The sequence below is a fragment of the Argiope bruennichi genome, chromosome 2, assembly GCF_947563725.1.
Source record: "Argiope bruennichi chromosome 2, qqArgBrue1.1, whole genome shotgun sequence".
Taxonomy (NCBI): Eukaryota; Metazoa; Arthropoda; class Arachnida; order Araneae; family Araneidae; genus Argiope; species Argiope bruennichi.
In genome coordinates, this window is record NC_079152.1 from 32,541,060 (window position 1) to 32,557,491 (window position 16,432).

The 16,432-nt window shown below is 29.6% G+C and overlaps 1 protein-coding gene across 3 annotated transcripts in view; it reads right to left on the minus strand.

The window, feature by feature from the left end:
* Positions 1-16,432, minus strand: part of LOC129961758 (coiled-coil domain-containing protein 13-like) — a 69,475-nt gene that overhangs the window by 9,505 nt on the left and 43,538 nt on the right. For all 3 annotated transcript variants that reach the window (XM_056075313.1, XM_056075312.1, XM_056075311.1), the window contains one exon: positions 10,114-10,308. In XM_056075313.1, coding sequence (XP_055931288.1) covers positions 10,114-10,308 — 195 coding nt within the window. The remainder of the gene's footprint in view (positions 1-10,113; positions 10,309-16,432) is intronic.

Sequence of the window (16,432 nt, forward strand, 5' to 3'; positions counted from 1 at the left end):
AGAATGATAAAAAAAAGCTTACAAAATGTACTTTCTTTCTATTATGATGACATATATTGATAATAAGAAAAATTAACGAAATTTGAATATTAGTACAAACCATCATAGAGACATTTGAACAAAAGAAATAGCAATTCACAAAATAAAAAGGAAATGATAATAAATAATAAAAACGATATTTTGCGCAAAATTTAATCGTTTGATACGCAAAATTCTTAATAAAAAATTAATAACAATTTGCTTCTTCACAACAATAAAAAGTGAAGAAAGTTGCAGAAATGAAATGGCCATATAAATTAAAGAGAGGATGTCTCATAGGAATTGTATGCTGAAATGAAAATAACTACTTCTAAAATTATCACTGATTTGACCGATGGTTCGATCGATCTTGTGTTACAAAAATTACATGATTCGAATTTTTAGAACAATAGGCCATTTTTGATCTGCATAATGGCTTTTTCGAGGATAGTTTTTTGAAACGATATCAGATAACATGGAATATACTAATTGCAATTTTACTAAAAGAGTTTACACAAGAACCGGATTCAATGTATTACAAATCCAGAGAATAACGAAATCGAGAATAAAATGCTTGTTACCCCAATCTCAAATTCGAAATACTACATAATGCAATAATTCTTGGAATAAATGGATAAAGCATGAGACCAAGAACCTTATAAAGAACAGTAGAACATTTCTGATTAGTTTGGTTTGTATTTTAGCCCTCTATTTTAAAAAGCTGTAATCAAACCATTACTTCTTCAAAATTTATAATGAAAAAAAGTTCAACTTCGTGGTTTAAAAGTATTATAGGCTTTCCGCTCTGAAACGCTCATTCAAAAAGAAGAATATTATTGTTGGTGCTTACTGGCCTACCCGTGAGCGAACAAATCTAAAAACATAGTAATCTAGAAGAATGAAATTTGGTTTTATACATTTAAAGTAAGAAATGCTAATTTCTATAAATTTTTATCTAAATATGTCTACAGAAAACTATATGCTTATGGACAAAATTGCTCAAAATTGTTACTAGCTCAACCAATGAGATTTGTTACTGCTGCTTATAGCACTTATCATAGACAAGCCGCCTGACAATGTCAGCGATTATAAGTCTATTTTTAGCGTCTCTTGTTTCAGTAGCGCCATCTAGGGCCAAGAGTATATCTTAGCTACTCATGAGACAAAGCCCTTTTCATGGGGCGAATTTCATCCACTCATCCACAGATAGAAATTTGGATCCTGTACCTTCGATCCAGTACCTCCAGTGGTATATTCTCGACTTGGAGGACTTTGTGGCTATGACAGATTCAAACATGCACCAGTCACTATATACACGGAGAGTCTTTCGCCGGCGGGGTTCGAACCCACAACCCTGGGGATGCGAATCCAACGACCTACCAACCAGACTAACCCGGAGCATGAGATTTAATAAATGGTTTTACTATCTCAATTGCAAACCTGCATCGATTTTTTAACCGAATTCAACGATGAGTTAACTGCCTGTCTATCTATTTAGTCATCCATAATTGAAAACTGGAAGAAGCTAGATGTAGATATTTTAGAGTATGACTTTTGTGCCAGCTCTTTTTTTTTCTGAAATTTTTAAATATATTTGTCTGAGGGAATGGTTGTGCAATCAAACTTAATTCGAAAGAGGCGAATGCTTACTCAGTTTTACTTTCTCATATGCAGAGTATAGAGAAAGTATAATAATAATAATAGTAATAAAAAATTGGAATTCGAGATTGACTGATTTCTACATTTTAGAACTCCCCGAATTCGAAAAACACATTTTTGTAAAACAGTTATTTGTCTGTCTATACGACTGTTTCTTTTTGGCAAACATAACTCAAAAACGCTTTGAGCTAGACAGATGTAATTTAGTATACGGTATTACACCAAATTTGTGATTTCTATCTAATTATTTTGTGCAGAATCCATTCAAAAGCTGCCAGTTTGTTCAAATATAATCTAACACAATAACTACAAAACGAAGAGAACTGCGCAGATAAAGTTCTCCCTGGCTTTTAACAGTTATATTTTGGATTTATATGTGTTTTTATCAGCCGTTTCTACACAAAAATTAAAACTTGTAAGAATTTTATAACTTTTATTCAAAAGATATATCCTGAACCTAATAGCATACCTTAAACGCGCTATTAAGCGGTATCATTGTAATGTTACGGAAGAAGAAAAAAAAATTTCTATTAAAAAAACATTTAAAAGAAAAAAAATAATTTTAATCAAAAGATAAAAGTTTCACGGCAAAAGTTGGCCCTGGGAAAGAAATAAAAACAGTATGTATGATAGTTCAAGGTATTTTTTTTTAAATTTCATTTTATCAAAAGGCATTGAGTAGATTTATTACGTCTTTTAAATTGATGATGCAAAATATTCATCATAATTCTTGACGTAATATAAATCCATCTGTCTTAAGAAAAAAATTACCAGGAAGAGATGGATAACGCGATATAGGCATTTCATTTGAGTTCTTATCCTTTTTAAATGAATATGAAAGTATATTCAAAGATAAAATGCATTTATTTGATTAATTTCCTAAATATATTCAAATTGCATACTGTTTTACATAAAATTGCTTTATTAGTATCAGTAAACGTTTAATTATTTTTTTCATTTGTTATGATGCCAAGAAAAACCTTTCTCAAAATAATTAAAATAATTGATTATTAAAAAAAAGCAATTTCTTCTTAAAAATTCTCTTACCTTAAATAATTAAATTCTTCCTTACAACAGAAGCTAGCTTGAAATAAATTTTCAATATAAACAAAAATTTATTAATTTATTTCCTACTACGATAGAGTTTCGTTTTCCAGATACTTGAAGTTTTTATCAGTCAAAAATCATTCATAAGCGCAATATAAGCTATTAAAAAACAATTTAAAAATAGTTTTAAAATTTAAAAAAATGCCTGAAATTAAAATATATTCCTTCATAAATCCCTGAAGTTAAAAAATTTGCAGTTTTGTATTTTGTATTCTTTATTTATTTCTAGAACAGATAAATTATTTCTACTTAATATATATGTAGCTATTACGAAACTTTTGAAACAATTTTTGAAATACTTAACAAAAAAGTTCATTTCAAAATTCTATTACAATTAAAAGCTTTAACTACATAATAATGAGATTTCTTTTTTTGAGTTTTGACACTTGTTTTAAATAAATTTTACCTGTTTTTAAAATTACAAAGAAATGTATATTCCTTTTAAAATAATTTCTGGTGGGCATTTTATACATAAAATAATGTACCATATATTATAAAAGATTAGTTTTAGGAACCACTTGTTGGATTAGCTTCATTATCATCCTTTTTACCTCCGACATGTGCTGTGGACTGTTCTGCCTGCTTGGCGCCGCCTTGTATGGCAGTGCGCATCACATGACGCAAACGCTTTTTGAATGCGCCAGAAAAAGGATATTTATTCTGATGTCTAGTAATTATGTCTTTTTAATGTCTGAGTCCAATAATAAAAAGGAATATTTAACTGCAATGTTATTAATTGACTCTGCATAAAATGTTCCTCCAATCAATAAGTTATCACCATTCACTTATGATCTAAATTAAAATGCACAGCATTCATCATGCTTTTAAAGGAAATTTTTAAGAAGTCTCATTTATAAAATTGAGTTCCGAATTTAAATAGCTGTCTTGAAAAATGAATAAGAAAGAAGCAGCATTCTACATCAAATGCATTGCAAACTTAAGTTATTCAAATAGCGTCAAAATCACAAGATAAATGCACGTTTCATTTATTATAATTTTACTGGGGCTGTCTCACATAGTCGGGTTTTTATTTCTTTTTGTTCTATGCCTTTCAAGTGGCAAATGGATTCTATTTGATGTTTTTTGGCATTTGATATCCATTATATGACTATGCATTGGCTAACATAGAAATTAATCTTTTTTTTTTAAATTGACAATGAAAGCAGTCGGAAATAAATTTAAAGGTCACTTTTATAGTCTATAGATAGGAATTTAAAGAGGATAAGAAATAATGTGGTATATTCATAATTCAATTTAGAAAAAAAAATTATAACTAAACATTATATTGTGATCTGGGTTTTATAAAAAAAGGAATATAAAAATTAAAAGCTTTTCGGTAAAAGTAAAATTGTTAATTAATTAAAAATATGGCTGTAAAAATTGCAACAACCCGGTGATTCTATTATAAACAAGTGAATACAAGAAAAATTATTAGTTATAAAAGCAATTCAATTCTTCCAGTCTTAATGCTTCCGTTCTTTAGATTTATCGGTTATTCTTAGATAATTCATATCACTTGAATGACGCATTTACGAAGTCTACTCGCTAAATGCTTGATGAAAAGTGAAAGTACCAAGTTAACTTTCACTTTTCACGATGCATTTTGCTCTGCTGTAATTAAATGCAAATCATATATAACTTGAAATGAGCCTTCTTTGATTGTAGAGATTTTTTAAAGTTTTTATAGAAAGTACATTTATTAAGATGAAAATTAAAAATTGGTATTTAACATTTAGACTTTTAAATATTTTGAGAAAATTGCAAATAACACTACATAAATTATGCATCAAAATTTTAGAAATAGGAATTTTGAATCTTTATTTAAGATATCTAGGCTGAAAAATCATTTTTTTTTTTTTTTTTTTTTTGTAAAAATAGCATTTTTTTATTTTATTTAGTATTCTTAAATTCTGAAAATCTTCTTCATTAAACCGCTTGAATTGTGCTTCTGTGCTTATTTGTTGAGATGTTACATTGATTTATTTTATATTTGCACTATGCATGTTTTAATGCTATTTTACCTCTTTGAATGCGACTTTTCTCAAATTCTTATCTTAGGAAGAATTTTTCCACGAAATGTATCGTAAATTAAATTCTAAAGCATGTTTTTTTGTTGAAATTTAGTAATTCAATTATAATAATTTCTTAATATGTTCTACAGTTACAGCAGAAAATGAGGAATCTGTACATTTAGAAATATTCTGCAGTTGTTTCAAAATCTCATATTGCGAAAAAGAGTGAAATTTTCTTATTATTTATCAATATTAAATAACCAATATTTAAAGACAGGACAGAAAAAGCTTATTTTTTACTTCAGGAATTACGAATTGCATTTCTTAAGCATGATTATGAGTAAATCATTTGATACATTAAAAGAGTTTGCTTCATACTTCTCTTAAGTCAAAACTCCCCACATTTTTTTCAAAATTAAAAAAAAAAGAAACTTTGAATATTTCCTTGGAAAATTTTGATTTCATTGAAAATTGTCAATCTGTTTTATGCAAACATTCAAAATTATTGCAAATTTACAGCGTTTGCCAAAACCTCATCCCGAAAATACATACTTTAACGCAAAGAAAAATCTGATCTAACGCAAACTGATACTCTAATTTCGTCGTTTTTTATTCCAATAGTTTTTATTAGTTTTTCAAAACTCCATTTCAATGCAAATGGCAAATTTGTAAAAATGGAAGTATATTTCAATCCAAGCAGAAAATATGCCTTTCTTGGTGCCGAATTTTCAACCATTTTCTGACTTAAAACCCCCTTCAATCCAAGTCTTAGAGGCCTAGTTTATCTGATATGACATCATAAAGATGGCTGCATGAAGGAATTTAATTTTTTTTCTATTTTCTTCACTTATTTGTAATTTTTCTTTATAAATACATGGAATTATTATTATTTGCTTTATTCGGAAGAGGCCTTAAATTTTTTTTTTTGTCATTGGTTGGTAAATGTGATGATGAGTATGGGCACAAAATATAAATTATCTTTCCTTTATGCTGTTGTATTTATAAGCAATATTTTGCCTTTAAGGTTGTGCCAAAATATTTTGTAACAAATATTATCAAGCAAAAACTAAAACGAAAATGTTTTTTTAAATGTTTTTATGAAATATGTTAACTATATTTTTTTGTTAATTTGCATTTCAAATTTCAGAGTATATTTACCATGAAATAATTATTGAAAAGAGATAGTCGTAAATATTTTCAAATCAGTTGACAAAATTGTGCAAAAACAATTACAAATTGCTAAAAAATATTAATTGTTCTTAAAAGTATCCAAATAATTTTTTCTTAAATATCAATTAGGAAACATTGAGGTCATTGCTAGGTCATTTTCGTCCTTTTTTATTGTCTTTATATTTTGAATATTATCTTTTCAGTCACACAATATTTGTTTTTAATAACTTTGTAAAACGTACAAAGTTACATCCTTTAAACATCCCTAAAACATTAAACATAAAAAAAACATCCAAAGTTACAAAGTTACAAACATACATCTTCTACACAGGGAGATAAATATCTTTAGATCTTTTTTTTTTTCCTTCCAAATTTAAGTTTTTAATAATGGAAATTCAAATTCTGTTTGTAGACAATAATACTATATAATTGTTTGCAATGAAATTCGTTTCATTTGCTAAAACAGAGTATTTTCAATCAACGTCATGTACTCAACGGTTCTGAGTCAAAAATCACTGACAGTATTTAATTGTGATGCTAACATCATATAAAATAACGATAAATCTTTGTACAATAAGCAACAGCGGATCGCCTGGAAAGTTGCCAGACAGTAATTAGATCAGAACATAATGTTAGATTTTCCCACGAAACATCTTAACCTTTACTGTAATTATCGAATTTTAGCAACAACGTCCAACATTTCGAACTGGATAAAGCGTTATTAAAATCGCCATTTTGCTACAATTTGGAAAGATTTCAAAAGTTGTCAAAGTATTTTATTTTGCTTCCATCTCACGTACTCCAAATCATGAAATATTTGTCAGCGAGTCCCTAGAGGCTTTCTGACCATAATCTTATTCTTATAAATGAAGTTGTTTCACTAAGGTAGTTTTTACCATTGCCATTCTAATCGCTAGTTAATCCTCCCTTCAAACTTAAAGGTATACCATAAGGAAACCAAGGAAGAATATCCAGAAATATGCAAAATATAGCTGTGCAAAGAAGTAAGATATGATATTACAGACGTTTGATAAAATAACTGTGAATGTCATTTAATACAAGGGGTGTTGAAATGAAAAGATATAAAATGGCACTGTGGGTATAAATGAAGACTTTTTTCAAAGTATACACCATAGGCCTGAGCACAACGATCACATCGATTAACGAGCCGAAGGATTCCTTGTTTCCAGAATTCCTGCAGCCGTGACGAGACCCAGTCCTTCACAGAGTCCTTGAGTTCACCGTCTGAGTTGAAGCTCTTCACTTTCAGATGATTGTTCATAACCAACAACGATGTGCACTGTGAGACACTCCGAAGACTACGCAGGTCCATCAAGAACAAAAGACCGGAACTACTCCCGAAGGGTGTGGTTCTGCTCCATGATAATGCGCGTCCACACGGCTCCAGGGACACACACACGGAACTGGCCAAGTTCAAGTGGGAGAAGCTCGACCATCCCCCTACAGACTGGACATGTTGCCTTCCTATTTTCATGTGTTTTGTCCCCTGAAAAACATCTGAAAGTGAAGCGCTTCAACTCGGACGGCGAACTCATGGACGCTGTGAAAGGACTGGGTCTCGTCACGGTTCACAGAAATTCTGGGAACAAGGAATCCTTCGGCTCTTTAATCAATGGGATCGTTGTGCTCAAGCCTATGGTTATGCTTTGAATAAAGTCTTCATTTATACCCATAGTATCGCTTCGTACCTTTTCATTTGAACACCCCTTGTACTATTTTATTGCACCTAATATTTCGCTGGACTAAGACGATTCATTCTTTTTCATATTCTTTACACATTCTTTTATATAATTCTACAGCAGAATGTAATTTTGGAATGTATATAGATAGAGCAAATAAAAATGAAACAGAAAAGATTGCATGAGATAGCATTATTTATTTTAGAAAATATCTAAAATTACACAAGCATTTGTTCTACTGGTTCATCAAACGTGCTTTGCTAGTAAAAATGGTTTGGATGAGTCAGTTTCAAACAATATCCATAACTTTATTGTCCGAGTAAGTCTTTTAAAAAAGAAACAAACACCAAAGTCAAATGGTGAAATATCTGGCCGATATAATGTGTGTTTCCAAAACTGTCCATTAAAACTCCATCAATTTGTCCAATGTGCGAATAATCATGGAGCAAAATTATTTTAAAGGGTGCGAAGCAGTTTTGCCACTTCTGCATACGTATTCGTGACAATGAGTGTTCTTCCTACACTTCTTATTGAAACATATGATTGATGCAGTTTAGCCAAGGTTGGCTCTTAGCCAATATAAAAAAAAAAAATTCTACACTTCTTCATTCGTCGATGAAGTTCTCGAAATCCAACATCTTTTACCACTAAAAATCTAATAAAATCATGCCACTTTTCTTTGATTATAAATATGAAACAGGAAATTGTAAAATTACAACAGAGGGCTTGCTGGACGATATTGTTTACAGGTTGTCTGAGTGATTCTATATAATGACCCAAGGCAAGTTCATTCGGTAACAGGAGTAGTCTTTCGCTTGATTTCTATATATCATTTTCTTCACACTTAATAAAAATGCACGAAATTATAATTACTCTTTCATTTTCATTTGATACACTATTATATACATTGTGGTGAAAGCTTATAAGCCAATTAACAGCTACGCTACACAGGCAATTGCTTTTGTATTGTGGTCATGTTACTCGGATGCGAACCACAAGGTCCCAGGTTCTATCATCGCTCAATTCAATTCGCCACAACATCAAGGAATACATTATTTGTTTTTCTCTATTAGCACTATTTCTAGGATGATTCCATCCTATAGAGCGTCTGGTGACATTTGTGGTCTGTCTATCTAAAACTCTATAACTTAAAAAGGTAACAAACTAGATAAAAGAAGTTTGATATATGAATGATAGCAGAAAAATTATCGTTTCTTTTCTTTCCGAATCAATACGCAATAATTATCAATTCTAGACTCAATTGATGATAGGAAAGAGGTGCAAAAGACATTTTTCACTCCTTATATCACATAAACAGAAAAGGCGCCATTTTTCTATATGAATACGAAGAAGTCAAGTTCGGAATACTCTTCCGTTGTTTTTCCTGTAATATGCTCAATGGATTTCAAAATACAATAGCTTAACATGTTTTTCATGTATCACATGAGATTGAATTAATTTCATTCAGTAAAAAAATGTGTCTACTTTATAAATCTCTTCTTTACACATTATACAAGACTATCAATAGATTAATAATATTGGAGATTCATAAAAAAATAACAAACGAGGAGGATCGAATATCCTTAACCTCTTGATATACGAATTTATTTAACATCCTAATCAAATGACACATTCTAACATTCATTGTTATTGCAATTAATTCTGAAGCACTTAATGTTATTGCAATTCCTAAAGCAATGTAAAGAAGTGTATTTTTTAATACTAAAGTGTTTCTAAGCGATTTTTTTGTATTTTAAAATAATTAGTACTTTCACTTAATCTCAGGTGAAACATTTAGTGATTCAATGCGTGAGTGAGTTAATAAAAAAAAATCACGAAATCACACACAAAAAACACCTCAAAAAGGAAATAAAATACTAGAAATATATATTTTTGTCAGGGCAGTCATTATTACGTATGCGTTTGATTTTATCAAATGTTAATTTGCTTTTTTTTTCAATTTTATGTATTCCGATAAAATGCAACTTTAAAATAAAAGCGGTAAACAGCTGTAACGATCGTAAAAACAATTTTATTTCGAATTTAACAGTTATGAAACACGTTTCGTGTTATTACAAGGCCTTATCTTCAAAGAATAATAAGTTTGTTTACTTCAACATGAGCTTAAAATCTTTAAAGAAAAACAAACAGAAAAGGAAAAAGATCCGCATGAAAGAAAAAAAATTAAAAATTGGAATAAAACCAGCAACGGATCGATAAAATGGCACGTTTATGACAGAAACTGCTCATGAAAAACGAATAAATAGCAACCGCTAACTTCTCAGATGACAATAAGATGTGTAGGAGTTTTTCGCTCTGTTACTAAGATCAATGTAAGTTGCTGAAATTGTCATTTTTTTATGGATTTGTTTTTGCCTTTGCACAATGCCGCTGTATTGTTTTTGCCAACATTGTATCTATATGATGCAGAATCAGGAGTTTCTTACCTCTTATGAAGATATTCATAGTGTCTTAAAAGATGATAATTCTCATTTTCAATCAATACGGAGCTGATTTTATTCTTTCGCCATTCTTCAAAAATGTTTTTCTCCACTGCAGTCAAATTATCTGAGGCTGGCTCGTCATCTTTTGGGATGACTTTTTCATTCACCACTGTCTCGTTTAGAGTATCGATTTCGGATCTAAAATCATAGAAGTTTTTTTAAATGAAATATATATCTAAATTTTATTTTAATTTACATTGCATTGCATATAATGTCTTACATAACAAATTTAGAGGAACACATTATATTTAAACATACGGTTCTTTATCTTCCCGAGCATGAAATAAACAAAGAGAAAGTATTTTGGTTGACAAAAAAACTAAAATTCGAATGATCTAAACTAAAATAAAAATGAATATGATCTCTATACGTAAAAAAACTGATATTACTTCAAATGGCCAAATATCCATCTTGTTTTAGGTGATTAATGACTTCGAGTATTTTAATTTAAAGTAATCATTTTGAAGAAGATAAATTCTTTTTATACTATTCAAGGTGTATGTACACACTTGAAACTTCGAAAATCGTTCAAAATATCGAATATTTTTTTTATTGCTTAATAATGTTCTCTGATCCTTTAGCTTTCAAACGATACCAAGATGTTGCCAATATTCCAAATATTTCTCGAGTTATAATTATTTTTCTTGAAGTGCTTTCATTAAAAACTATAGTTACGGTGTCTTTAAAACTCATTTTATGAAGAATGATATTTTTCCACTATGTTGCTTCATTCAAACAATCATAACTCAACAAGAAATGAACCAAATACAGTTATTTATATATCAAAATAATCTGTATGAAATAGCGGATGTTTTGTGCTTCAATCAAAATTATATTTATAGAAATAAATTTTTAGTAGCTGTTTAAAAGTTAAAATTACAGAAAAAATCTTGCTTTTTCTATTCATTGTTGATGAAAAAAATTGTTTAAAAAAACTATACATTTTTATAACTTGTTTGAGGCAGACAACATGAAGACTCATATTAGGCATCATTTCCAACTAGAATTGTGTGCCTGTACAAATTAGAATTTAAGATACCATGTTTCAAAAAATAGGCTAATTAGCTCATTAAATATTATTTAATTAATCAATAATTAGTGTAATATGGTTTTTTCTCACTGAAATGAGTTTAAACATATATTAATAACCTCCTGTGAAAAAACTGGATTTTTAAAATTAAAATTTTTAAAAATATCTTCAAGTGTGTACGTACACCTTAAAAAAAAACCAGAAGAAAGAATTATGCGATGAATTATGATTTACGGTTATACTATGCTAACTAATACATCAAACGTTGTTTGAGACAAAAATTAATTTAAATTCTAAAATAATTTAGCAATTTATTAAAATAATTTAAATTCTATTTGAACATAATAAAATAGATTTTAATTACAATAGTTTTTTAATTTCCATCCGTTCTTATTTAACCCTTGGCTAATTCTTAAACTTACTTTTTATATGTTCGTACATTGAACTTCCAGATACAAGTCTACTAGTACTCGGAATTCCATTTTTTTTCTTTCTTTCAGTGTTACAAAAAAAACAGATGTTCTTTCAAATCATGATTTTTTTTTTTTTATCATCGTGATTCAAAGTATCATTCTCTTCTTTTTTATGCTTATGTGCCTGACAGAAGAAACATCGACAAATGCACCTTCTTTTTCTCACTAGTTTCTTTTACTTTCATAAAGAAACAGACTCAAAAGCCTGGAATGTACATATTAATTTCGACTAACATCACATAGAAGCATTGTGAAAATGAAACTAAATATCGCTGAGAAAAGAAATAACGTCATGTTATTACCTGCGTTATGAAAAGATGAGTTTGCAGCGAAATAAAAGCGGCTGCAAAAATTCATTCTTGAATTTAATGCTGCGAAAAGCCTTTAAATCATAATTACAATAATTAAAATACATGGTTTAATGATCAAACAATAAAATTAATTTGAAGTTATTTATAACAATAGAAAACATCTTTACAAATTCTGTTAAAATCATATTAGAAGATTTTATTAAAATAAAAAAATGTCTTACCATTAAATAAAATTATTAAAAGAATAATGGTTTGGTCTTTAAGATATATGAAACTCATTTTTCAGCAGTTATTCAGGGAGAATGAAATAAAATAAAATGCTGAAATTCAGCTTAATTTTTATTATTCAATTAAATATTGTTCGAAACAATTAATTTGGAAAGTTAGGAACAATTCCAGAAAGGAATAATTAAATTTCACACCACTACTGTTCATTATTAAGGTGAAGGTCTTGCAACAAAAATAAATTAACACATATTCTGCTTTATATTATAATTTTTCATATATTTTACATTCGTCGCTTATTTAAAGAAAGCAAATTTTTATTTCGTAATTCCATTATATTGGCTTTTTATAGTAAGATTTCTCCATCAAGAAACAACATGTGATAAATTTAATTCTTTATTCCAACCATTTATTTAGTGTTAATTTTTACTTGACTTTATTTTTTTTTGTTTCTTGTTATTAGGGTCAATTCACGTAAGTATTTCATTCCAAGCATATGAAAAGCTCAACTGGGTATGTCATTCATCTACTAACTGCATACTGTCTTGTCTTCATGCCATGTCTTTTTTCCTCTACCAAAAAAATGCAATGAATTTTACAAAAAATGACTCTGCGGGATTGATGAAAGCGATCATCCATATCAGACTTCATTTAATATAAGAATTATTGACTCTGTTAAATATTATATTTGAAGGAAGGCATGGCACTTCTTAAAAGATTGAAGATCTTGTTGATTCATCTGTCTTTATCGTCATTTGGAATTTCATCAAGAACTTTACCACTGAATAAAATGTTAGCTCTTTCTTTCATATACTTGGTAGCAACTTTTCCTTATCCATCTGCAATTCTCTACTCACAGAATGAGTACGTGAGTTAAAAAAATACAACAAATAGAAACACACTAAGTGCAAATATTGTCTGAAATAGGCTTGGATTTCATTTCTATTAAGATATTGATGGTTACCTCTAATTTTTCAGTTAATGTATTTCACATTCCTTATTGCTATAGGAAATAAAATATTTTCTTCATCACTTTACCTCGCCTGCTAAATTAAACTCTTTGTTAATACGAGCCTAAATTTTTTTAAGAGTTCATATCTAAATAGTAAGTACATATTTATAAAGTACTTAAAAACATATTTAATATAAACGCTCAATTATATATAATATAAACGAATAATTTATACTATATTTGAAGTCATAAGCATTAATTTTTGATTGTTTGCATAACAAGCAGGAATAGGAACTAAATATGTATTACAGAAAATTGTACAATTAACTTTATTTCTAAAAATTTGCATATTTGGTTTGTATTTCGTTCATATCGTTATTCAATATGTATTTGATACAAGGGATCTATATTATTATTTATTAGCTAATAAAGAAAAAAAAAATATGCGAATGCTTTTTTTTCAAAAGGTGTAAGAAAACTGTACAACTTTCTAAGCTACGTGCATCCATTCCCATTATGTTCATGGAAATATAGCTCATATAGCTAGGAAACTTTCAAAGATGTATTTGCAAATAATGCATGACAATAGCCTACTCTAAAATGTTAATAATGATATATTGCTACGTTTTCCTAGTTTTCTGGGTTGTAACATATTTCATGTCTATTATCACACAGATACAATATACAGGAGGTCGCCTCTAATCAACGGACTTTATTTCTTCGAGGTAAGGTTCTTTATTAGAGGCAGCCGTTGAAATGGTCTAAAATGTTCATATTCAAATCTTCATAACTCGGACAGTTTTAATAGAGGGGGAGTGAAATATTTTATTGGAAGTTTTAGTGAAACAAAAGATATTTTACTAAATGTGACTAATTAGCACCGGAAAATGGCATTAAAAATTTATATTTCATAATTTTTCCTAAAATATATTAATTGACTGTAATAACAAACTATAATTATTTACATCATTTAAAGCATTTTCGAATTTTATTTTATTCCTCTAAGGTTTAGAAATTAGCTATTGAGCCAAAATTTAAATGTTTCGCTTTGTTATGTTAAAACACAATAGAAATACTGTTTATTTCTCATTTACTAAATAACTGGTGACAAGAATTAAATTTCGAGGAATCGCTTTTAAATCCAGTAATATACAACATTAAAAATAAGAGGAAACATTCCTCAATGTAGTCTTTTACAATTCAATAGCATCATCAACGAATAAAAAGAACGAGCAAGAATAATAGAGGCGTATTAATTAGCAACAAAATAATGATACAATCCTCATATTTCAAAACATCGCAAGAAGACAAACAACAGGATCAATAGCGGCTTCGCATAAAATATGAATTGAAAGAGCTGGCATACAAAAACAACTAAAACATCCTACACAATGCGGAGCTGATTTTTTCTAACGCGCGATATGTCGTTGGCCTTGATTTCTAAGAATTCCATAAAAGAGAAGTGAGTTTCTTCCAGACACATTTGAAAAGCTTGGTTAGTTTAAGCTTGCGGAATATGTAAATAGCTAAGAGTATGATTCATGTACAGCAAATAACAGATGAGATCAACACTAAAAATTATTATTTGTCATGAATTTACATTTGCGAATTTATTTTCTTTTTTAAAATGTTTGAACTTGATTTTTATATAGCGATGGGACATACTCTACGTCTCAAATCCAGATAAAACTAAACAGACAAGCTTGCAGAAAGATGGAAAAATACTTTTTTGTTAGCGAGTTAAGTTATAGTAACGTCCTGTTTTTAAAGCAACGCTATTTTGAGACTGACCTAATAATTTTGAACCTAGGTCAGAGGACGAGGATGACATCTGAGCTAGCATTCCCCTTTCCAAACTTCCATACCACACCAGTGGAAGGACATTTGATTCCACAGATTTAACATGCACCAGACCCGCTTACACAAAGGTTCTTCGGTGAAATCGGGTCTCGAACGCAACATCTTCCAGCTCCGAAGCCGAGATTTTACCACCGTGGCCCATATGCTTTTCCAGAAATTAAAGTTTTATTGATTAGAAATATCTTTACAGGCTCTTAAATTTTGGCTCTTACCTTTGTTTTTTTTAATAATTTTCTCCACCTAAAGTGATATTGTAGTTTTATAGTAATGATAAATAAAGGGAAATTATGAACAAAATGATATATATGAACTATAACTGGCAAATGTTTAATCCAAATTTTAGCTTTTTTTTCATATTATAAATCTATAATTAGAACATTTTCCGTCGGAAGAACACTGAAATTGTTGATACATTAGCAAAGACTTTTATAAGTTTTTCCACTATATTGCTTGAAAAGATCAAAATTGTATAAACGTATTCTCCTCGTATGCGTCTACAAAATGGCGTGCTTTCTGCTTTGCCATACTAAATAATGACGATTTCGAATTTCTATATTCAATATATTCGATCTCGAATATCAATATATCGAAACTTCGATCGATATATCAAAATTTTGAATTTCGAAATATCGATATCGACGATATTCGATATTCGCATTTTGAGACTTTGCCCCTTGCCTTTAAAGGGGCGCGGTGACCTTATGGTAAGGTCTCGGCTTCGAAACCGAAGGATTTCAAGTTCGAGACCCGATTCCACTGAAGAACCATCGTGGAATCGGGTCTGGTGCACTTTAAATCTGCCGGAGTCAAATGTCGTTCCCACTGGTGTGGTATAGAATTTTGGAGAGACGGGTGCCAATTCGGGTGTCAGCCTCGAAATCTGACCGCCGTTCACAGTTACGAGATCCGTCCCAAAATACCCATAGTAAACCCCTTCTCTTTAACCTGTAATGTTAAAAACTTTATATAGATCTACTTTGATAATGCAAAGATATCTAAAATTTATTAAACACGGTTGTTGAATTTTAGTGCTGATTGTCACAAATTATAGCATCCACATGCGCATGAAGTGACTATAATGGTTATAACCACTTGATTATGATTAACCCTACTCAGAATATTTAAAGTCCAGTCTACTTGAAATGTTTTACTAAAACTTGGGTAATGCATTTTAGAGATTATGCAGAAAAGTAAACATAGGGGTAAAAAGAAATTTTTACCCCTATATAGCGATTTTCATGAAATGTAGAGAGGTCGTTGTACAGATAAGGAGCATCCCAAAACATCAGTAGTCAGTTTCATAAAATTATTCTTCATAATGTTTTTATAGAAAAAACTAGCCGCCTTTGGCGACCAGCCGGTTCGCCAATCTTAATGTTCGTTTAAATTTTAATAATTAAATAGGTTTAAC